This window comes from Trichosurus vulpecula, chromosome 3 (assembly GCF_011100635.1).
Source record: "Trichosurus vulpecula isolate mTriVul1 chromosome 3, mTriVul1.pri, whole genome shotgun sequence".
Classification (NCBI taxonomy): Eukaryota; Metazoa; Chordata; class Mammalia; order Diprotodontia; family Phalangeridae; genus Trichosurus; species Trichosurus vulpecula.
In genome coordinates this window covers 69,972,366-69,996,178 of record NC_050575.1, presented here as the reverse complement: position 1 = coordinate 69,996,178, position 23,813 = coordinate 69,972,366, and the positions used below count along the sequence as shown (strand labels likewise).

Sequence of the window (23,813 nt, the reverse complement as noted above, 5' to 3'; positions counted from 1 at the left end):
GAGGACATAGAATAGGTTTAGGAAGAATTAAACACAGAAAGATAGCAGGACAGGAAGTTCTAGTGAGAGAAAGGAATTTCATAGTTATAGATTGTGGCAGTATGAAAAGCCTCAAACTCATGACATATGAGGATTGCTTGAAGAGACTGGGGATGGGTAGTCCAGAGAAGGGAGGAAAGACTGGGGAATGTGGTAGCTGGATTCAAGTATCTGAAGGATTGTTCCATGGATGAGGGATTGGATTTCTTCTGTGACCTCAGGGGCAGCTAGTTGGCATGGTGTTCAGAGTGCTGGGCCAGAAATCAGGAAGAGTCCTTTTCCTGAGTTAAAATCTGGCCTCAGACACTTACTAGCTGTGTGACCATGGCCAAGCCACTTAACCTTGTTGGCCTCTGTTTCCTCATCTACAAAAAGAGCTGGAGAAGGAAATGACAAACCACTCTACTAAGAAAACCCCATATTGGGTCACAAAAAGTCAGACACAACTCAATAACAACAACCTTTGGCCCCAGAGGACAGAAGTCTGAGCAATGGGTGGAAATTGCAAAGAGGCAGATTTAAACTCAGTAGAAAAACTTCCCAGCAATTGGAATGATCCCAAAGTGGGATGAGATGCCTCTGAAAGAAGTTTCTCTCCCAACAGTTCTTCTAATAAAGTGTTAGATGACCATTGGTTGAATGTGTTATAGAAAGGATTCTTGTTCAGTGATGGGGTGGACTAGCTGGCTGCTAAACTCCTTTCAAACTCTGAGATTCTGTCATCCCATGACTTCAGATACAGAATTCTCTTCACTATTTGTACTCCAAAAAATATTTTCAGAAGGGCCTACAAACTGGATCCATTCACATTTTCCCTGACGGCCATTCTCTCTGCCATCTCTCTTGTGACTTCCGTATGTCATTCTCTGACAAGTGAAGTTGGCAATATATAAATAAAACAGAATTTAAATCAGGTGTGATGTCGCAAGTGGCTTCTTCTATTAGGGCTTTAATCACCTATGCTAATGCTAAAATTTTTATCTCTTTTGAAGCAGTTTGGAGGAGGTACCCCATTATTGCTATTAAGGCTTGATTTCAGGATGAAATATACTCCTTATCCTGCCCCAGCCACCTGTGTTACAGGAACTCTAGACTCCCCGTGTCCTCCACATTTTTCCAAACTCAGGCCCAAATGCCACTGAAGTATCAGCAGCTGGACCTCGGAAAGCCATGGGTTAAACTTAAAGGTAGTGAATGCATCCTCCACCCCCAGCCGGGGAGGGACCAAGGTGGAACAGCCAGGTAGATGGACCTGACAAGTTACAGGCAGCTTTCGCTCAGAGCTTTGGGGAATGCGGCGAACACTTTGGGACCGAGGGGCACGCGGATACCCTCCTTGCAACAATCAGCTCCGTGTCTCTGTGTCTGATGCCCCCACGCAGGCTGAAAGAGAGAGAGAAAGAGAGAGAGCGAGAGAGATCGCTGGGACTTCCCCTTCTTCCTCTGGCCAGCTGACGGAGAGGGAGGAAGTGGGACTGGAGAGGCTGGGAAGCTCCCAATTCTCTGTTCCCATTCCTCCACCTCAAGATCGGAAGGGAGGAAAGAACGCTGGAAACTCTGAGCAGGGCTGCTTCTCTCCCGGGGCCCCCATCCCTGGCCACAGGAACTTCCAGCTCCCAACCCGCGGAGAAGACCGAGTCTGAGGGCTCAGAGTTTGGCCCCCGGGGAGGGGGGAGCGGAAGGAGTATGAGGCTCCTCTGGGCCACAAACTCAGAATGCGAGGATTGCGTCAGAGTTCAAGTTCCCTAGGCTGCTCTTTAATGAGGGGTACTAAAGGAGTACACGAAGGGGAGAGGGTTTGTATTTGCGCCCCCCCCCCCAAACATATGAATATGCATGTGAAAACTTGGTCATTTCTGTCATTCAAATCAGAATTTAAGAGTCAACAGATCTGGATGGGAACCTAGACTCTGCCGTTTACCACCTGTGCGACTGCGGGCAAATTGCATAACGTCGCTGAACTTCCCTCTCCTCATTTGTAAAAAACAGGAGTTGGACTAGATGACCTCTGAACTCCCTTCCAGCACTAAATCTGTGGTGCTGGATGTATGTCCAGGTCTAGTGTTCTCTGTATCTGTTATTTATAACGAACTGAGAGAGTTTCTTTGTAGGGGTGCAGGCATGTGGTGTGTCAAAACACTGGGATTGTGGCTGAGCCCAAGTGTATTTTGTCTCTTTTGTCTGGATCTGTGTGTACCCACGTGTGAACGCGTGTGTGTATATAGCCTTTTGTCTCTGTTTATACACACATACGTGTATATAGCTCTGCCTCTGTGTATAATCCTAGCTGTCTGTAAGACTATCTGTATTATATGAGATAGGGAATGAGGTAGAGACTGAACCTGTGGTTTTCACCAGTATAGGGAACTCCCTGGTAAAGAAACTCCCTCTCTCTGCCAGTGAAGGTTGGTACCTTCTCTACAACTTACAATTTTATAGAGTTAACTAGAGCAGTGATGTCAAATTCAAATAGAAAAGGAGAAGTGGGGGCACTAATTGAAGGATCCCTGCAGGCCACATACTAGCTTAATTGTAACATGTAATGTTATATATTAACATTCCTGAATATTTTATGTAATATTATAGTATTGTATTTTTATTTATTTTGTTAAGTATTTCCCAATTACATTTTAATCTGGTTCAAATCCGATTCAAGAATATTGTGGGAGTCCTTGAGCCTATATGATTGACACCCATGGCCTAGGGCATTGAGAGTTTGAGTGAAATGCTCACGGTCACACCGCCAATATGTGAAAGAGGCAGATCTTCTGGCTTCCAGGGCAAGTTTCTATCCACTACACCATGTTGGTTTTGGTGGCATAATATAGACAAAGCACTTTCAAATTCTTAAAGCATCATATAAACGTGAGTTATCATTATTATAGCTGTTTCCATCTGCATGCCTATATGTTTGTATACATGTATGCATGTATCAATGAATTTCAGCTCTTTAACAGGCTTAGAGAGCATCTGATCTATGAAGTACGGGAAATTTCTTAAAGTACATTTTGTAGGTAAGCCAAGAATCCTAGCAGGCAAAGAGCTGTATGAAGACAGTTTCCCTTCAGCTAGCCACAGTCATTTATCATTCCTTTCATTCAAGTTTTAAAATATTAAGAGTGGCAATTGAATATCTATAAGATATATGAGAGAGAGAGTGAGAGCGAGAGCGAGAGAGAGAGAGAGAGAGAGAGAGAGAGAGAGAGAGAGAGAGAGAGGGATCTAGCCCCTAAATGTGTTTGTGATCATAGAGCAGTTATTGGGTGAAGAAGAACAGGGTTAAAAAGGAGACCAAAATGTGAAACAGTTGTTGAGTGTGTGTAATGCAGTTGCTACATGCAGGGCAAAGTGTAAAGAAGATAGGCTCTCTTGGTATCCATCTTATGTTGGGTTCTAGTGTCAGGTGGCCCCATGTAGCTGTCCAGAAAGGCTGTAGGCCATGGGAATCAATGCTGATCACCAGAATGATTTAAGCATTTTCTGAGTTATGATAGCCAAGCCATAGCAGATGTAAGTATCTGAGTGGTATGATTCTACATGGTAACAGAGAGACCTCAGGAAGATACCAAGTGAATTCAAACTTTGATTGTGAGTTTGACTGGTAGCATTTGGAAACTGTGTAACTTGAGGAGAGTAAGATTCTGGAATATGTAGTCTTGGGGAAAAGGGACTGTCGCTTCCTTCTCTTCTCCCATGGAATACCATACTCCTTCCTTCTCTCCTCCCATGGAATACCATATAGGAATTAGCTGTCAAATAGTTAAACTCACAGACTCAGAGCTGAAGGGACTTTAGAGATTATTCTAACCCAGTGTCTTTAATCTTTTTATGTGTTGTGGAGCCCCTTGGCCATCTGCTGAAGCCTATGCCCCCTTTCTCAATAATTTTTATTGCCTACCTTCATAATTGAAGGAAATGTTAAATTTGTTCTCATCTAAGTCCAGAGATCTCCTGAAATCTATCCGTAGACCCCCTGAGCATCAGTGGACCCTAGATTAACAACCCCTAACCTAGTCAAACTCCTCATTTTCCAGCTCAGGAAACTAAAGTGGAAAGAGGATAGTTTCTCTTCCATTACCACGAAACATTACCTAAATATTTGTTTCTACCTCTGGTCTTTTCCATGTGGCCCATGCCAGATTTCTCAGTATTCTCTAGCTCTGCCTCTGAGACTAACAACATGAATATTATAGCTGTATAAATCACCAAAGTCATATCTCTTTTCTTTTTTTTTCCCCCACCCAAAGGTCAGAGAGTAATTTCTTCTTAGTAGGTTACCTGGGCCTCAGAAGCCTGCTTTCTCTTTGCATTATTGATACAAACAAAAAAGGAACTGCTTGAAATCCCCGAGGTTCTTCAGTATTTTTTTCTATGTTGCAATTTGGAAGCTTAGTTTCATAGAAAGTTGCTGGGGTAGATATATATATGACATGGGGGCCAGCACTGAAGTAATAGCTGCAACTGAAGTCTCAGCACCTTCAGGACCAACAGAGCCAGCAAGGTGAGTACCTCTGAGCTAAAATCAATGTGTATTTTTAAATTGTGTGTTGTTGTTAAGACATATATTACATATATATGGAGAAGGGGTATATGTATATATATATATATATATGTATATTTTACACTGTTCTGTAGAATGTTTATTTTATTCAAGGATAAAAGAAGAGGGTCTATTTAAATCATTTTTACTTTACTTAGGACAGCTTGAATAGGACTTGGTTTATTTGTTTTCGTTGCTAAATCTCATCTTCCATGTTTTTCTAAATCTCATTTTCTACATTCTCTTAACTCAAACTAAGACTAAGAGAGATCTGCTTTATATGATAGATTACCTTCACTGTGATCTATTTTTCTAACATTTTAATCAATTTAAATCCTGAGGCTTTTCTTATTATCAGCACTAACGTAAAAACAGTGTGACTGACACCCCATCACCACTCAAGGTCTTTCATCCTATTTTAATAAGCTTATTGATGAGGAGGAGGTCTTTTGATAACCCTTTAAAACTTTTATTTTTCTTATTGTCAAAGAGGGATAGCCTCTAAATCACAAGTGAATCTACCAGGAACCCATTGAATCACAGTTTCTGGCTGCCTGGACTGTGCGATTTCAGGAGAACTGTGGACTTAGAGGAGAACAATCTGTGAATCAGATTGCATCTTTGATGATGTCACTAACTTGGGCCAACTTTACTTTGGGCCTAAGGACATTTTTTAAATGATATTAAATGATTTTTTTAAAAGCTGCTAGCTGTACATTTACCTAAAATGTCTTACAGTTGTCACATTATACTTGTTTTAGTGAAAACCTGTTTATACCACTATCATAAAGATGACACAAAACAAAAAGATACTCAAATCCCAGCTGTTGGTTCACTTATTTCAAACTGATCACTTGAAAAACTACTACTAAGTACTACCACCACTAGTACCACTACTGTTACCACCACCACCAACACCAGCACCGCTACTAATAATAATAATAGAAAGAATTTAGGCAGTCCTTTGGAAGAATTTTTTTTAAATCAGAATTTGACCTATTTGTTCTTTTGCTTCAATCCTTCCTTAGAAAGAAAGCACACTAATGAAGTTTGCATAGCACTTCATAAATAGAATACCTGGCTTACCAATGCAATTTCATTGTTCCTTTTGTTTCTTATTATTAATATTGTTGAGCCAAAGTTATGAATAATAGCTAGAAAAGTGAAAGAAGAGATAATATATTTGAGGTTGGAACACCATGGGACAGCCTTTCCTATTTATCACAGAACAGATTCTCAGAGTTGGAAGGGATCTCAGTGGCAATTTAACCCACCATGTGCCTGAACAAGAATCTTCTCTGTCAGACTGACAAGTAGTTGTCCAAGTTTGCTTAAAGACCACCAAGAAGAGAGACACCTCTACCCCCCATTTTGCTGGGAAACCTAAATTTCCCTCTTTGCTGTTCTGTCCTCTGAAAGCAAACAAAACAAATCTAATTCCTCTGCCACATGACAGCCATTCAAATACTTAGAGGCAGTTATTATGTGACCCCTTCAGCCTCCCCAATCTTTTCTAGCCTAAGAATCTCTAATTTTTTTAACTCATTCCCTTCTGGCATGAACTTTGAGGTCCTTCACTCTCTTGGTTGCCTTCCCTTCCACTTTCTTCATATCAGAAGAACTGAACACAGTGCTCCATAGCATCTGTGTCTCTTATTTCAACCTAGGGCTTCATTATTCATAACCTAGCCCACTCTTACCTTGCCAAACTTCTTATACCTCACTCCCCACCACATATTCTGCAATCTAGTGATTCTGGTCTCCTTGCTGTTCCACAATCAAGACGCTCCAGGTCTCAGCTCCAGCATTTACTCTCACCATCCGCTATTCCTGGAAAGCTTTACCTCCTCATCTCCAGCTACTGCCTTCCCTGATTTCCTTTAAGTCCCAACTAAAATTCCATCTTCTATGGGAAGCTTTTCCCAACCCCTTTTAATTCTAACATTTTAAATAATTTAAAGCCTGAGGCTTTTCCTATTATCAGCACTATTGTAATCTCTAATTTAGAATATAGAAGTTAAATGATTTGCATAGGGTTACACAACTAGTAAATCTCACAGGCAGGATTTGAACCCAACTTGTCTTGACTATAGTCTTCCTTCTCTTAATTATTTCCTGTTTACCATGAATATAGCTTATTTGTACATATTTGTTTGCATGTTATCTCCTCCAGACGGCAAGAGCTGTCTTTTTTCTTTTTGTATTTTCAGTGCTTAACACAGTGCCTGGCACATAGTAGGTGCTTAATAAATGTTTATTGACCGATTATTGTTTATTATGCCACTCTGTTGAGCCATGCTGAGTTTGCCGCTCATTAAAATTCCAAGATATTTTTCAGAAAAATTGTTGTCTAGCCCTGCCTCACTATGTGGCCTTTTAAACTGAGAGAACTGGAACACTAATATCCCCTCTCACTCTACAAATACATTTCTCCCTTCTGAGAAGTTTCCACCAAATGATTTGGGTTATATTATGTTTCTATTTTTAATTTAGTCCCCATTAACCCTGGTTTATGTGAATTTGCCCTGGGGATTTTAGGAATGCCTTTAAAATTACATAGGAGCGGTGTGACATATGAAAGTTGTACTGAATTAGAGTCCTGTGAGTCAAATTTTGCCTCAGCTACTCACTATTTTACTAAAAGAAAGTCACTGAGCCTCTCGGTGCCTCAGTTTTCTCATCTATAAGACAAAGATAATAACACTTGCAATACTTTCCTTACATCCTAAGAGAAGCACCACATAAATTTTTCCTGTCACTACTACCTTCACCAAGTTTTGGGAAACTTCAATTCCATAATCTTCCTTTCTCTAAATACAGTCAACAAGCATTTATAAGGGGCCTACTTTGTGCTAATCACTGTGCTAAGCACTGGACACATTCGTTTTGTTCAGACTCCTGTTATGAGAGGTTGCTGTAATACACTTGAACATGAACATATAATATAACGTGAGCAATATCATAATAGCCTATTTGAACATCAGCATTAGTACAGGGAGGGTGGGGAAGTGATCAAGGAAGTGTGATCTGGTCCCCAAGGATGACTTCATAGCCAACTTTGTCTCTTTCTCTCCCACAGATGTGTCATCAGCAACTGGGCATCTCCTTCTTTTCTTTGCTCTTGTTGGCAACTCCTCTCATGGCCATATGGGAACTGGAAAAAAATGGTAGCTATCCTCTTATTTTCTGTTAAATGCATGAATATTTATTAGGGATGTGCCTTAAGTGTTCCTACTTCTGTTAGGTGGTCCACCTATTGTGGCTTGGGTGTTTCTACTGCCCAAGGTAGAAAGGACAGTCATACAGTAAAATCCCAGTTTGTGGTCCAATACAAAGTCACTTCCTTTCATGTAAACTCTTTCATGTATCAAAAAGACCATCCCTTCAAGGTAATGTTGAATGAGATAGATAGACAGACAGACAGACAGACAGACAGCTAAGCACCAAGAACACTAGTTCAAGAAAAGCAAGACAGTCCCTACCCTCAAAGAGCTTGAGTTCTTATGAGGAAGATGACACATACCAAGGAGCTGAAAAGCTGAGAGGGTACGGGGAAGATATTTCTGTGCAGGCTAAGTGTGAAAGTAAGAAGTACAGCCAGGTTAGAATTGAGCATGGATTTTAGGCTCTTCCTTAAATAGAGGCTCCAGGCAGGAACTCACCATCAAAGAAGGGGACATCGGGAGTAGAGGCATCTCTAGAGTGAGAAGATATATGTCTTCTTTCCCCTCTTGATGATACCTATATTTCAAGGCCATCACCATCACTCAAAAAAGTTAGCAAGTGGTGGGGCTAGACAATATTTAGTCTGGAAATTTTGCTGGTGTTACTGAAAATTATCGATATTATTTTTAAAGACGCATATGGTAATTGAGCTAGAACAGGTCTCTGACCTACTATGTTTCCTGCCCAAAATTCTACTGTCATTATAAGTCATGACTTGATAATAAACCTGGCAAAGACTCTTCTTTTGGTTATGAAATTTTCTACCAAGAAAATTTGGCTCAAACAAACCCATTTATTATCCCAAACTAGATAAACACTGGGATGAGACAGTGGTAGTAAGAGTGAAATTCAATTCAGCAACAAACATGTATTAAATGCTCACTGTGTATTGTGGCAAGCTTCTGGAGGAGGTTTTGTTTTTTTCTTTGTATCCCAAAACATAACACAATGTCTTGCACTTAAGAACTTAACAGATGTTTGTTGAATAAACAAATGACCTAATGAATGCAAAGACAAAAACAAAACCTCCTCTGCCTTCATGGAACATGAGTTCTCCAGTACTTAGATCTTCTTAGATCTGTCCCCAAAGTGTCTTTAACTAGAATAATAGTGATGTGAGTTGAAAGGAGGGGAAAGATATGAAATATTGTGGAGGTAGAATGGCAACTGATTGGATATGTGAGAAAAGAGGATGGGAAAAGTCAAAGATGACTTGGTCCTGGCTGACTGGAAGAATGATTGTGCTAGTCAGGTGGAAAGTTAGGTATGAAGGATAGATTGGAACCTGGGTGCTGGAAATCACTTAGGACCTCCATTGTAACAGTTCAGGAGAGAGGTAATCAGGCACAGAAGTAGTCACAGTGTGAATGAAAAGAACAGAGTGGATCCAAGAGACATTGTGGAGAGAGAATTGACAGTATTTGGCTTCGTCTTCAAATATAGGAACTGGGTTTTATGAGAAATGACACAAGCCAATCATTCTCTATACTATCAAATGATTGAACAAGCAGGAAATATTTCATGTGGATGCATGGAAAAGCTTTTGACTGTCATAAGACTATAACCTCAGTACAGAAATGTGTAGAGGCTCCATTCTCACAAAGGGAATGACCACAACATCTCTCTGTTTCCTGTGATTTTGCAGTTTATGTCGTGGAGGTAGAATGGGATCCTGATGCTCCAGTCGAAACAGTGGTGCTCACCTGTGATTCATCTGAAAATGAAAATGCCATTACCTGGACCTCAAACAAGAATGGCCAGATCTTAGGAACAGGCAAGACCTTGACTGTCCAAGTGAGAGAGTTTACAGATGCTGGCACCTACATTTGTCAGAAAGGAGGAGAGGTGCTAAGTCGCAAGTTATTGTTAATCCGAGTAATGGAAGACGGGATTTGGTCCACTGATATTGTGAAAGACCAGAAAGGTAATTCTTTTCCCTCAAGTGCAGTGTAAATTCCACTTTTAGCCTTGGTAGAAATTTTTAAAAAGGCAAGAAACCATGGGGTTAAGTGAATTGATGTCAGACTCTTCACTGAAACCACCTAAAACCTACAAATTCTTTCTGGTGAGAGTGCTCTTTGGACTACTTTCATCTAATCTTGGTATTGAGATGATCAGATACAATTTATATACTTCAAAAAGGTCTTAAAACACTATCAAAAATTGAGTAATCGAAAGCATAAAATATTAATAATGTATAAGTTGTTAGCATAAATCCGTAGAGTGGGCTTACAGTCAAAACAAGTTGGGTTCAAATCCTGCCTATGATATTTACTAGCTGTGTAACCCAGTGCAAATTATTTAACTTCTGTGTGCCTCAAGGACCTATCTAAACTTCCATCAGGTGTTTGGGCCTTCCCTTTGAAAGGTTATTATACATCTGCTTTGTATAAGTTTTTTATCTGTGTGTGTATATTATCTTGTCTCTTCCTCCCTACCCCCAATAGAATATAAGCTCAGTGAGGGCAGGGACTATTTATTTTTGGCTTTGTACCTTCCAGATATAGCAGCCCAGTGCCTGACATGTGGTAGGCACTTACTAAATGCTAGTTTATTGATTGCTTGATTGACCTCCTAAGTTAGAGAGGGTCACTTTGGTAGAAGAAGCTTCTCATGCTGGAGGAAAACACGGATCACTGGAATATGATAACTTTGAAAGTAAAAACTTTTTTTTAATTGGGCGGTGTGTGTGCATGTGTGTGTGTGTGTGTGTGTGTGTGTGTGTGTGTGTAATGTCCCACAACTGGCAATTGAATTTAACTTTAAAATGCTTCCAAAATTGATTCAACAAAGTCCATGGGAGTGGCATCCATTTTCCCCAGGAAAGAAACTAGGGCCATTTGACATGTGTGTATTACTTATAACCTTCAAAATCAAACTCTTTCCCCCCAAAAAAACCCTTAAACTTTGAAATTTTGTTTCTTTTAACCCAGAACCCAAAACCAAGACCTATCTGAAGTGTGAGGCCAAGAATTACTCCGGGACTTTCACCTGTTCCTGGCTTACAGAAAGCAGTCCTGGCTTAAAATTCTCTATTAGAAGCAGCAAAGGGTAAGTAAACTGTTCGTTTTCATTACTCCAGCATCTTCCTAGGGTCACTCCATTAAGAAACAGAAATTAAAGCCACTATGACTTATCTGCAGTGTTGGGTTTGAAGTGACAGAACCTGAATTCAAGTGACAGTTATACCCCTTACTACTTATGTGACATTATACAAGGATTTCATCTCTCTGAGACTCAATTTCCTCATGTGTGAAATGAGAGCAATAGACTCGCTAATCTTAAAGGTCTCTTCTAGCTCTAAATCTGTAATCCAATGATCTACTAAAGAAAAATAAATAAAACTCAGAAAACAAGGTTTCTAAAATCTTCACCATTTTGCTTTTGCATCGGGAAAAGAGCTTAAAGACTTAAGTCAGGTATCTGTCTACTTAAAGAGGATATTACTATCTATAATTCAGCCACCCCAAATCATTACATCATAGATTTAGAACCAGAAGGGACATTCAAACCAAGTCAGCAAGCATTTATTGAGAGCCTACTATGTGCCAGGCACAAAGGAAGGCAAAAACAATCCCTGCTCTCCAGAAACTCATGATCTAATCTAATCTCTTTCTAGTCCAATCTGTTCATTTTATGGATAGGGACACTGGACCCAAAAATATTAAGTGTCTCTTCAGGACAAATAATAGATAAGTGATAGAGCCAGACTTTGAACCTAGATCCTCTGACTCCAAATCCAGGCTCTGTGTTGGTTCTTAAGCAGACATGAGCCCCATGCAAAAACTCACAACTGGTCTCTTGAGACATACTCAGTTCAGTAAGACCGGCAGTGCCAGGAGGAGTGACAAAAGAAGAAATGGAAGTTAAGGCTTACTTGCACAAAGTTGCAGCTTGAGTCAGTGATTAAGCCAGAAATAGAACCTAGGAGTCCTACACCACTGCTCTAGCTAGTCATACTGAAGGCTTCAAAACTCTAAAGTCCACCAGAAATTTTCCCTGGACTTACCAGAGTTTCCTCTAATTTTGAACCAGTTATCATTTTCCCCCTGCCATCCTCTCATGGCATAAGGAAGAGCATGCTGGTCTTAGAGTCAAAGATCTGGCTCCCTGGTTCAAGGCCCTCCTTTAACAATTACTAGCTGGGTGACCAAGAACAAATCACTTAAGCCCTCTGACCCTTAAGGGACTCTCTAAGACTTATCTACTAAGTTATGGAACAATGATTCCTTGACTTATTGGCAGAGCAACAAGGCAACAGAAATTTATTATGTGCTTACTATGCGCCAGGAACTTTGCTAAATGCTGGGAATATCAATACAAGCAGAAAGAAACATGCCTGCCCTCAAAGGGCTTATAGTCTAACAAAGAAAGACAAACACAAAAGGGAGCTGAAAAACAAAAAGGGAGAAGGTAGGGGTGAAGGTAGGCCCTGGGGGCATGTTATTAAAGTGTAGAAAATCAGAAGGAGAATAAAGGCCAATCTGGGCCACTAAAGGAACTCACTAACGGGACAAAGGAGCTAGTATGGAGGAGGGATGTTACAGGGTGAGAAGGCTGCTTGGAAGGATATGAGTTCCAAGATGGGGAGGCTCCAAGCACAGAAGGAAGTTCTAGGGTGAGACAGCAGCTGAGGCATGGTGGCAAAATCCAGAAAGTCAGTAGAGCAGGGAGTGGGGAAGAGGATTGGAAAGACTATTTCTATTTCCTTTTCTACTAGCAGTCAAATGTACTCAGACCTTCCTAAGAGGCAAATTTATATAACCACCTAACCTAATCCATAAGGAAGGTCGTAACTCTTTGTTTGATTTCAGCTCTTCAGATCCCCGAGGGGTAACATGTGGGCCTGCTGTGCTCTCTGAAGAAAAAGTCAAAATAGACAACAAGGAATACCAAAAATATACAGCAGACTGCCAAGAGGTCAGTGCCTGCCCATCTGCTGAAGAAAGCCAGCCAATTGAGGTTGTCCTAGACGCTATTCAGAAGCACAAATATGAAAAATACACCAGCAGTTTCTTCGTAAGAGATATCAGTACGTTTTCAATTGATTTTTATACACCACTAGTTTCAGGGATCACTAAACCCAAGAACCCTTGAAACATAACATATCCACAGGAGAAGTAAAGAGAAATATCTTATTTTATTGCCTCTTTTACTATCCCCCATGGCTTTTTTCAAGGTAGGGGTTGGTGGGTGAGAATGGGCAATAGTCTAGATCTATGATGTCACCAGTATGGGGTAATTGTTAGAATACTGGACTTGGGTTCAAGAAGACATGAGTTGGAATTCTGCCTCAACTACTTAGAGGGTTATTGTGAGAATCAAGTGAGATAATGTTTGTAAAGTGCACATGCCTGGCACATAGTAGGTGCTATATAAATGTTGGTTATAATGGTGATGATAATAATGATTACTAGCTGTGTGACCCTGGGTAAGTCACTTAACCTCAGTTTCCTCGTTTGTAGAATGATGGGGTTGGATTTAATGGTCTCTAAAGTCCCTTCCAGCTCTAAAGAAGACTCTAGGATTTCAGCAAGTGAAAGGGAGAACATTCCAAGCATAGGGGACAGAATAAGCAAAGGTACAAAGGTAGAAAAATCACAGGGTATGTTTAGGGAATTGTCAACTGAAGCATAGTTTGTTGGGGGAGGGGTTACTATTGCTAGACACTAGAGAGAACCAAGAAGGGCAAAACAGAAGTATAAAGTGAGATAAGGCTAGAAAGTTAGTATGGTGCTAGATGGCAAAGGGCCTTGAACAGTAGGCAAAGGAGTTCAAAGTTTACTTAGCAAGCAACAGGGAGCCACTGAAGAAGTTTTACCAGAAGAGGAGCATGACCTATGCCAAACACATCTGAATCCGACTGCTTCACTTTTATTCCCTGAGCTTTTGATGTGTCAAGAGAGCTTCAGAGAATCCGGATTTGCCTCAGGAAAATTAATGCTACCTCATTCCTCTTCCACAGTCAAACCAGACCCACCCAGGAACCTTCGAGTGAAACCCTTAAAGAATTCTAGGATTGTGGAATTAAGTTGGGAGTATCCTGAGACCTGGAGTACACCACATTCCTATTTCCCGCTGAATTTCAATGTTCAAGTTCATGGTAGGGGCAAGAAAGAAAAGGTAGGTTGATTTGCAGTATGGTTGTTGTTTGTGTAGTGCCATTCTGTGGCTCATAGATGAAAATTTAGCAACTTGGCATGGACTATGCCTGTGGTATAAGGAAAGGTCTTAACTGAATTTCTCAGATATCGATCTGTCCTTTTACTATGAGTACCTCAGCAATACTGTCGATATGACAAGTACCTGTGATCAGCACTTAGCACAGTGCTTGGCACATAGTAGGTGCTTAAAAAACCATTTATGATCTGATGACAAGTGAATCTGCATAACTGGGAAAAAAAGTAGGAGGAAACCATTACGCAGCCAACTGAAATTAAATGAATTATCATTCCAGAGGCAAAGAAATGATTTTCCAGGTCTGTGACCAATTCCATCCTTTTCCCATGTGGGGGAACTTTCAGAATGCTTACATTATAAAACCAGAATGTTAGAACTGAAAGGAACCTTTGGGGTCATCTATTCCACTCCGCTCGTTCTACATATGAGATGACTGAGGGCCTGACTGGTACAGTGACTTACCCACAGTCACACGAGTAGTAAGTGGCAGAGCTCAAGTCTCAATCCGGGTCTTCCCACTCCACATGCAGCAATCTTATCATTATATTACACTGTCATTTCAGTGAGGGTTTGTGTCACAATTAAAGGCTCCATTTAGTATTGACAGAGCAGAGGAAATTTAAGCTCCAACATGATATTGTCTGTAGTGAGTGTCTTCTTCCTCTGATTTGGCCAATCTGTGCTATAACTTAGCTATAATATGGGGAGCCTCCTATTAGTCCTAGATACCATGGCCTTATTTCAATAAATGGTATCTCATAGCTTGGATAGAAGAAGGATTTGTCCAGCACAGAGCTTGGCACATAGTTAGCCATTTAATACATACTTATGAATTTATTTACCTTTTTCAGTAAGAGTCTGATTGGTGATAGTTACGCAGTAATAGGTTTTTCCCAAGAAATATTTAAAGTGTTGACAAGTATATAGTCCTTTAAAAAAAGAATTTCTGAAAATCCGAAGTAAAAATGGAAATATAGGCACATCTATGTGCTGTCTTTGTTACAACCATCCGTGTGGTTTTGGAACATCATCTGACCTTCAAGCTCAGCAACTCAGACAGATTGTTTTCCCGAGAGTTACAGAAAATGGAAACTGGTCCAGGGCACACAGAATTGTGGTTTCTATAATATGTAACCAAAAAAGCAGCATTATTATGTAATACCAGCAGGTGGCATCATCTCCCCACAGTTGGCTGCCTAGCATGCCCACTTGACATTAGAATATATTTGGAGTTATAGTTTATGTTTTTTTTGTTTTTTTTTTTCAATTCAGTTTGCTATTCATTTATTATGTTTTTGAACATCCTGGAGGATCTCCAGTACAGAATCCAGGTAGAAGAGCTGTTTGCTATGGGCAAGTGTTAGTTGACTGATTTAATTTACTTCAGTCATCTCTCTGTAAAATAACAGCCCATCATTTTATTTTTTTTTATAAATTTCTTTATTTATTTTTAGTTTACCACACACGGTTCTACATAGTTTTGAGTTCCAGTTTTTCTCCCCTCCTTCCCCCCTCCCTCCCTAACACGGCATGAAGTCTCATATAACTGTCATGTATAACTTCGCATTGAATTAATTTATGCACTAGTCAAGTCGTGGAGAAGAATTTTGACCAATGGAATGAATCATGAGAAAGAAGAAACAGAACCAAAAAAAAAAAAACCCCAAAAACAAAAACAAAAGAGAAGCAGAAAAGGCGAGCATGTAGTGTCCCTCAGTCTATATTCAAACTTCGCAGTTCTTTGTCTCGATGAAGATAGCATTCTCCATCGTGAGTCCCCTGGAGTTGTCCTTGCCCCTTAGGTTGCTGAGAAAAGCGCAGTATGTCAGGGTTGGTCCTCACGGAATCCATATATCTGTGGCTGTGCACAACGTTCTCCTGGCTCTGCTCCGCTCACTCAACATTATGTCATGTAGGTTTTTCCAGGTTGTTATGAAGTCTGCATCATCCCCATTTCTTATGGCACAATAGTATTCCATCACCTTCATATACCACAGCTTGTTCAGCCATTCCCCAATTGATGGGCATCCCTTTGATTTCCAATTCTTGGCTACCACAAAGAGAGCTGCTATAAATATTCTTGTACATATGGCTCCTTTTCCCGCTTGCGTGATTTCTTTGGGATACAACCCTAGAAGTGGTATTGCTGGGTCAAAAGGTATGAACATTTCTATAGCTCTTTGGGCATAGTTCCAAACCGCCCTCCAAAATGGCTGGATCAGCTCACAACTCCACCAGCAATGCAACAATGTTCCAATTTCCCCACATCCTTTCCAGCATTTATCATTCTCCTGATTTGTTATTTTAGCCAATCTGACAGGAGAGATGTGGTATCTAAGAGTTGTTTTGATTTGCATTTCTCTAATCAGCAGCGATCCAGAGCATTTTTCCATATGCCTGTAGATAGCTTTAATTTCTTCCTCTGAAAACTGCCTGTTCATATCCTTTGACCATTTCTCAATTGGGGAATGGCTTGTATTCCTATATATTTGGCTCGGCTCCCTGTATATTTTAGAGATGAGGCCTTTATCAGAGATACTAGTTGCAAAGATTTTCTCCCAATTTTCTGCTTCCCTCCTAATTCTTGTTGCATTGGCTTTTTTTGTACAAAAACATTTCAATTTGACATAATCAAAATTATCCATTTTGCATTTTGTAGTGCTCTCTATCTCTTGTTGGGTCACGAATTCTTTACTTTTCCACAAATCTGATAAGTAAACTATTCCTTGCTTTCCCAAATTACTTAGAGTATCAACTTTTACTCCTAAATCATGAACCCATTTTGACTTTATTTTGGTATATGGTGTAAGATATTGGTCTATGCCCAGTTTTTGCCCTACCATTTTCCAATTTTCCCAACAGTTTTTGTGAAATAGTGAATTATTAGCCCAGAAGCTGGCCTCTTTGGGTTTATCAAAGAGTAGATTGCTAAACTTGTTGATTTCACCTACTTGTGTACCTATCCTATTCCACTGATCCACACCCCTGTTTCTTAACCAGTACCAGGCAGTTTTGATGACTGCTGCTGTGTAGTACAGTTTAATATCTGGTGTGGCTAAGCCACCATCTCTAGCATGTCTTTTCATTAATATCGTAGATACTCTAGACCTCTTGTTTTTCCAAATGAATTTTGTTATTATTTTGTCCAGCTCAGTAAAAAAATTTTTTGGTAGTTCGATTGGTATGGCACTGAATAGAGGAGTTATAGTTTATGATAAAAGATGAATGACAGCTTGAAGAACACGCTTGGAGAAATAACATTTCCTTTCCTACCCTTGTTCCATCCTGAATGGCTCGTCACAGAATGTTAACAGGTTGCTTTCTCCTTTGTTTCATCCAGACTAGCGTTACCACAGAAACCTCTGTACAAGTTGAATGTCACAAGGGGAAGAAGATTCTGGTGCAGGCCAGGGATCGCTACTATAATTCATCCTGGAGCAAATGGGCATCCGTGACCTGTGAGTACTGCATGAAATAGTAATATGTTCTGTTAACTTCTACATCGAAAAAACCAACAACAGAAAAACACAAAGAGAGAGAATGACTCAGGGAAGCACGGCCATAGGGAATGGTGGGAGAGGAGAGGGGAGAGAGAGGGATTCGAGAAGAATACAAAGTGGAGGAAGATAAAAGAATAAAGTTGGAGAAAAGAGACATGGAAAAAGGAGAAGGATATGAAGAGAGAAGTACAAATTCCATGCTAGGCTCTCTCTGTGTTTAGCTACCACCATGTAGCATCCTAGAGAGGGATGTGAGATGCTGGGAAAAATCATCCTGGGTCACACCAAGTTTGGATATAAGTGAAGATAAGGGTAACTTTGAAGGAAAAGGGAAGAAGAGATGCGACAAAAAGGCAATACCCAACTTAAGTGATAGTGGAAGGGAAGAGAGGGGCATTATCAACAGGCAATCAGTCCAGGTTCCCCAAAGCCCTCCTTTGGGCTTGTTAACTTTATTTTTAAATTCAGTTAATTGGGCTTTTGTTTTGTTTTGCAGACTGGGTGACCTGTCTCTCCCAGGCTAGACGTATAGGAGCTACTCGCAGGCCAGTCCCATCCATCTGGGAATTTTGGCCAGTTCCATTTACATCATGGACTAGTTAGCTCTTTCTTAAGCAGCCTGGAAGCCCTCTGCTTCTTAGACCAGACTTAGGGTGGAGACTCAATTGTCTTGATAAGTCCACTGCTATCAGCTCAGAAATGCTGAGCCCAGGCATAGATCTGTGTTTTAGGAGCATTTGAGGTTAATTCTTAATTTTTAAACACAAACTCATGGTACCACCTTCTCCTGAGCCTATCAATTTCTCCTGGCTGGCCCAAAAAGCTTTGCAAGGAAGGGCCCCTCAAAGTACAGGACTCCAGGGTGATTACTGCAATTTGCCACACCAGAGAGATGGCTCTGGATATCATAATCTCAGCCCTCAAGCACAAATTCCAGGGCACATAAGGGAAATCTGATATTGGGTTCCTAAATAAGAATTGTTCGAGGTTCTAGAGCTCCAGGATGTGGTCTTGTTTGAAAATAGGAATAATGTGATACTACAGTTTGGAAGTATAGTCTACATTTCTGGCCGTCTCCCACAGGTTAAACTTTTCATGATACTACACTGGATGAGGAGAAAAGGTGAAGAAAACATGAAAAAGAAAAAGGATCAAGTGAAATGAAATGTGAATGCCATCTGCCAATTTTCTTTTACTTTCTTTTTTATGGATTATGATTTTTTTTTATATTTCAGTTCTCAGATGCCCAATGAACCAAACTAGTTAATTTGAGCTAATCAGTATTTATTTAGATCGATATTTATTTATTTATTTATTTATTTATTTGAAATTTGGTTTCCCCATCTCCCCAAGGCTGGAAAGGCAGTAGCCACTCATGGGCCTGATCCCACTACTGATGAGTTCAGAACCTTTGACTTTCTCTATTATTGACCTGGGCTGGTTTGCCCTTTCTTTGGCAGCCTAGTAACACCACTGCACCCCAGCTCAGAGGGGCTTGATGCCAGCCTTAATGCTGACGGCCAATCCTCTTTAACCTTCCTAAAACTCAGAACTACCAAGCTCATGGGAGCCATCTGCCTCAGCCTCCCCAGCAGCAGGGATTGCATGGGCAGCTCTTGCTATCTTTTATAGTCTATCGGTTTGGTATTAACCTTTGTATTTAAAATAATTTTACATATTTATTAATTTATTACTCTTATTTAACATTAAATTTGTGAATATTTGTCCATCCAAGGGCCGGTTTTCCTAATTTCAAAATAGCTCACAACCAGAGTGAAGGCCAGCCAAGGTGATCAGTAACTCAAGAATGCCTTGCAATTAAGGCTTAGAAGAGTTGCAATCTGTATCAAGGAAGGGATTATCTACACTGAGGAAACCATACTCAATAAGTATTGATGGGGATATTTAACATTTGTAGAGTGCCCAAGTATTTTGTGTATTTTTCATATCTGTATGTGACTTTCATTGAGAATGTATCCTTTTATGCAAAATGTGAATTGGAGTGTTATTTATGCCAGATTTTGTATTGAAAATTTTTAAATACATCAGTTTTATGATAATTAGTAAGAACATAATGTTCTGGATTTTGCCATACAAAAAAGGTAAATGGAGGTAAAATCCGTGAAAGATGGAAAAATGTAAATATTAGTAACTAGATACAAAGACAACATATTTAATGAGACCCTGGAGAAGGGGATCTATTTTCTGTACTCAGACCTATTTCCTAATATCAGACTTTATTTCTCATACGTGCTTTTTCAAAGAAGGCTGACACTGAAATTCAGTATGGCCTCACATGTCCAAGTACAACCTTTCAGTGCCCAGATGAATACTTATTTGCAAGTGATGCTACCAGAAGAGAAATTAAGCTTCTAACTTCCTATGAAGTCCTAATTCCCACCCAGTAGTAAAGAACTTGACATGAGTAGGATGTAAGATTGCAAAAGTCTTAGAAAAAAGTGTCCTTACATTTCCTACAAATGATATTTTGAATCAAAGGGGAAGAGAGATGCTATGTTTCTTGATGTTCACTTGCCAACAACATCAAGACCAAGGCAATGATTACTAGACATTAAATTTACTGAACCAAGCATGACCCATCCTGCTGAAACAATGAAATGAAAACTAGCTTCTCGGTTGGGCCAAAGAGAAAGAAAATAGATATGTTTACATTATTCTTAAGCTCACCTTTGAAAAAATTCGTACATAAGCCAGAATTATTCTATATGGGTAAATATATAGAAAGAAAATTATGCTGACCTGAAATGGAGAAAAGAAAAAATAAACTGAGAACCAGACATCTATACTCCCATGTGAAACTGTTTGCTGAGATACCAAACTTTATTTTTCATGTGAAAATGCACAAATAGACCTGTGAGAAAATTTTGTTTAGTTTTTCAAGGAACAACTGAATGTCATCAGTGTATCTGATATTTAGATATGGACCTTATCTGTCAATGTGCTACTTTTAAGGGCAGTGAGCATGCTTTTTAAAATAAAATAATTAAATTTATTTATTTATTTATATTTATGCAATAAGCTTGAACTAATAAAAAAAATTCCTTTGCAAAATCTTCTGGGCTGAGAGTTGATTTGTTAGGCTACAGTCAAGTACCAATGGGTGTGTGCGTGCGTGTGTGTGTGTGTGTGTGTGTGTGTGTGTGTGTGTTCAGGAAACTTTCATGAAATACATTTGTTTGCAGCTTAAGAAGGTTACCTTTATTCTTTCTAATCTAGCTTCATGAGCTATCCCATGACCTCATGAGCTGTCCCTGTAACCTAATAGTAGTAAAAGGAATTCTTAGTAAGACTGTGGATTTGTTATGTTTTATTTCTGTGATTCAGACGTCCTTCCTTGTTTACTTTCCACTTTGGAAAACATTACTATTTTTTTCTATCATAAAATAATAAAAACCCTGTCCTGATAGGATCACAGGCACTCTTCTTAATGAAGAATAATATCACCTTTTATAAAAAAATTAAATTTTAAATTAACAAAAATTTATTTTTTCTCTCTACCACCCCTCCATCATGAAAGAAAGAGAGAAAGAAACAAAGAAAGAAAGCTCTTATGACAAATACACAGTTAAGCAAAAGAGATTTCTCTATTACTGTATCCCAAGATTTTTCTCACTCTGCCCCTGAATCTGTCAAGTGGTGTGCTTCATCAGAGAAGCTCTGGAATCAGGGCTGGTCATCACATTACTCAGAGTTCTTGCAACTTTCTAAGTTGTGAGTTTTTGCCATTGTTGTATAAATTATTATCAACTGGTGTTCACTTGACTCTGCATCAGTCCATAAAAGTCTTCCCAGATTTCTCTGAAACCATCTTTTTTTTTAAACTTCCTACGGAACAATGATGTTCCCTTATATTCCTATACCATAATCTGTTTTGTTGATCCCTAATTGATGGGTACCCTCTTAGTTTCCAGTTCTTTACTACTACAAAAAGGGTTGCTATAAATATTTTTGTACCTATGGGTATGTTTCCTCTTTCTTTGATCTCTTTGGGATAGAGGCCTAGTAGTGGTATTGCTGAGACAAAGTATATGTACAATTTCATAACCTTATACCTCAGGGACTATCACTAGGCAAAGGTAAAATCCATTCCTCCTAGGTAAAAATGAATTTGAGGAGGGTAACAAAGGGAAAGAATAGTTCCCAAAGGCAAATTTTATCTCCTTCAATATTTTGTGAAGAACTGGACCTACCCAACAGCCTATAAACCATTATAATCCTTACTGCTCTCTTCAGTACCTCACCCTGAGACCAGTTCATAGGATCTTGGCTTTAGAGCTGAAAAGGACCTTAGAGGACATCTAGTATAACATTCTTATTTTACAGATGAGGAAACTGAGGCCCAGAGATGTTAAGTGACTTGCCCAGAATCTCACAGACAGTGTATGGAAGAGCTGGGATTCGAAGCCAAGTACTCCAGTGCCAGACCCAATGCTCTTTCCAATGAACCACACTGCCTTTCTTCCTTCTGATAGAGGTTTTCAGCTTTCACATGCCAAGCCCATTCGTTCTTTTCTCACCTTCCTGGCTGTAATAATTTCAGTACCTATTTACTAAGCCATCCTGCCTGTAAAAAAGATCTGATCATCTCTTTCTATTCTGTTTAAGCATGGTCCTTCTACCAGGGCAGCATTTGTGAGCAGAATGTATTTGGACATGTCTTTCTCTGGAGTGTTATATTTTAGGAGGGAAATTAATTCCCTCTCTCACCCTCATAAATGCTAAAATAAAATAAACATTCAGTGTGAGAGCAGGGAAAACCCAGAATGCATACTGAATAACCTTATTATGGTCCCAGTCATTCTCTCTGGTTCTAATTTGCATTTACCTTCAGCAGTGGCTTGGTTTTTGGAGGAGTTTTGCTTCATCTGTATTCCTAGGTGCAGCCGCTTGCTCGCAACCTCTTCAGGATGGTTTATGTCTATTGTAATGGGCTGTGAAGCTACCAAGCAACCATTAATCTCTCTCATCCCCTTAGATAAGGAATGCTAACCATTTATCTCCTGTCTCTCTCCTTCAGTCCACCTGGGCAAATCAGAAAGCTCCTGTGACTGGGTTTATAATCAGAGCCAAACACAAGGAAGCAGAGATGGCTCTGGCCTATACACTGTGATTTCAGGGACATAGAAAGGCCTGCCCAGAACTCTCCCAATAGAGATGGAGGATGATGTTGGGGCTGTCTCTAGAGGGGTGATGGTAATGCCAGAAGCAAAGCTTCCTTTGAGAGCCACCTGTCCCTATTTCCATAGGATTTATATAGAAGGAGGTAGGCGAAGTACTTCTTTCTTTGCCTTGGGGCTAGTGAAGAAATTATGAATTGGTTCAATATATAAAGTCTTTCACGGTCTCTCGCAGGCCTACCTCCTTCTCCATTGGAGGGGTGGGGCAGTTGACCTACTCATTCCCCAGTAGACAACATTAAATAAGTTCCCCCAAACTCAAGAACCAAGGTGAATACCCCAGTCTGATTACTATGGCATAGTAGAAAGATACTTCTGCTCTGGATACTTCCCATCTCTGATAGTAACACTTGGTCGCCAAATTTATTATGGGAGAAATATCTCCTCTCCAAGTTCATGTAGGTGAGTAACTGCTGCCAAATAGATTTATTTACCACAATGCAGAAATTATGGAGGTAAAAACTTAGGTTTTATTATAATATTCAAGCATAGGTTCAGGCCTCAGAGAAAATCTGAACCCCATTAGGACTCATAAGTCTTCCTGTAGGCAAAACTACATCAGAATGACAAAAGAAATAATTCTTTTATATATTTCAAACTTGTACATTCCTCTTGGGCCATGTGACAAATGAAAACCCAGAGAGATAGAGTTTCTGCATAATTAATAATCAAGTTATTAATTGGGCTAACCAGCAATCGAGAAATTGATGGTGAGTGGTTTTTATCAGTAACCAAAGATGCCAAGGGAGACTGAAATGCCTTAAATCCCTTCTGAAAGGGAACTCCATGACAAATGAAAATCAACCCTGACTAGTGGATATTTAATGAAGATGCGGGCTAAAAGTCTTCAGCTCCTCCTGCTGAGAACATGGTTTAATCATGAGACTCAACAGCCTCAAGGCATCTGGGTAGGGGAAGCCATCTCCAGCTGGTCATCTCTAGCTAGTTTTCTCCTTCATGAGCAGCGTAGCCCTGAACTCTAATGGAGGGGATCAGGGACAGGCGGTTCTTCCCTCAGGCAAAGGCTGATCCAGACTGGATTCTGTAAACAGAAATCTCTCCCAGTTGACTGGGGTCCCACCCAACAAGCACAAGCCTTGAGAGCTAGGAGAACCTCATCAGCCAGCCATG

At 40.0% G+C, this 23,813-nt stretch overlaps 1 protein-coding gene across 1 annotated transcript; it reads left to right on the top strand.

Moving 5' to 3' along the window:
- The first annotated feature begins 7,658 nt into the window (after positions 1-7,658).
- Positions 7,659-17,462, top strand: IL12B (interleukin 12B). Its single transcript, XM_036749739.1, has 6 exons — positions 7,659-7,746; positions 9,450-9,728; positions 10,738-10,855; positions 12,619-12,836; positions 13,770-13,927; positions 17,325-17,462. Exons 1-6 carry the CDS (start codon positions 7,659-7,661, stop codon positions 17,460-17,462), a joined length of 999 nt encoding a protein of 332 aa, XP_036605634.1.
- The last annotated feature ends 6,351 nt before the right edge of the window (positions 17,463-23,813 follow it).

Coding starts and splice junctions, on each gene's coding strand:
- IL12B (XM_036749739.1), top strand. CDS start 7,659: ATGTGTCATCAGCAACTGGGCATCTCCTTCTTTTCTTTGCTCTTGTTG. Junction 10,856..12,618: donor TCTATTAGAAGCAGCAAAGG/GTAAGTAAACTG, acceptor GTTTGATTTCAG/CTCTTCAGATCCCCGAGGGG. Junction 13,928..17,324: donor GTAGGGGCAAGAAAGAAAAG/GTAGGTTGATTT, acceptor TGTTTCATCCAG/ACTAGCGTTACCACAGAAAC.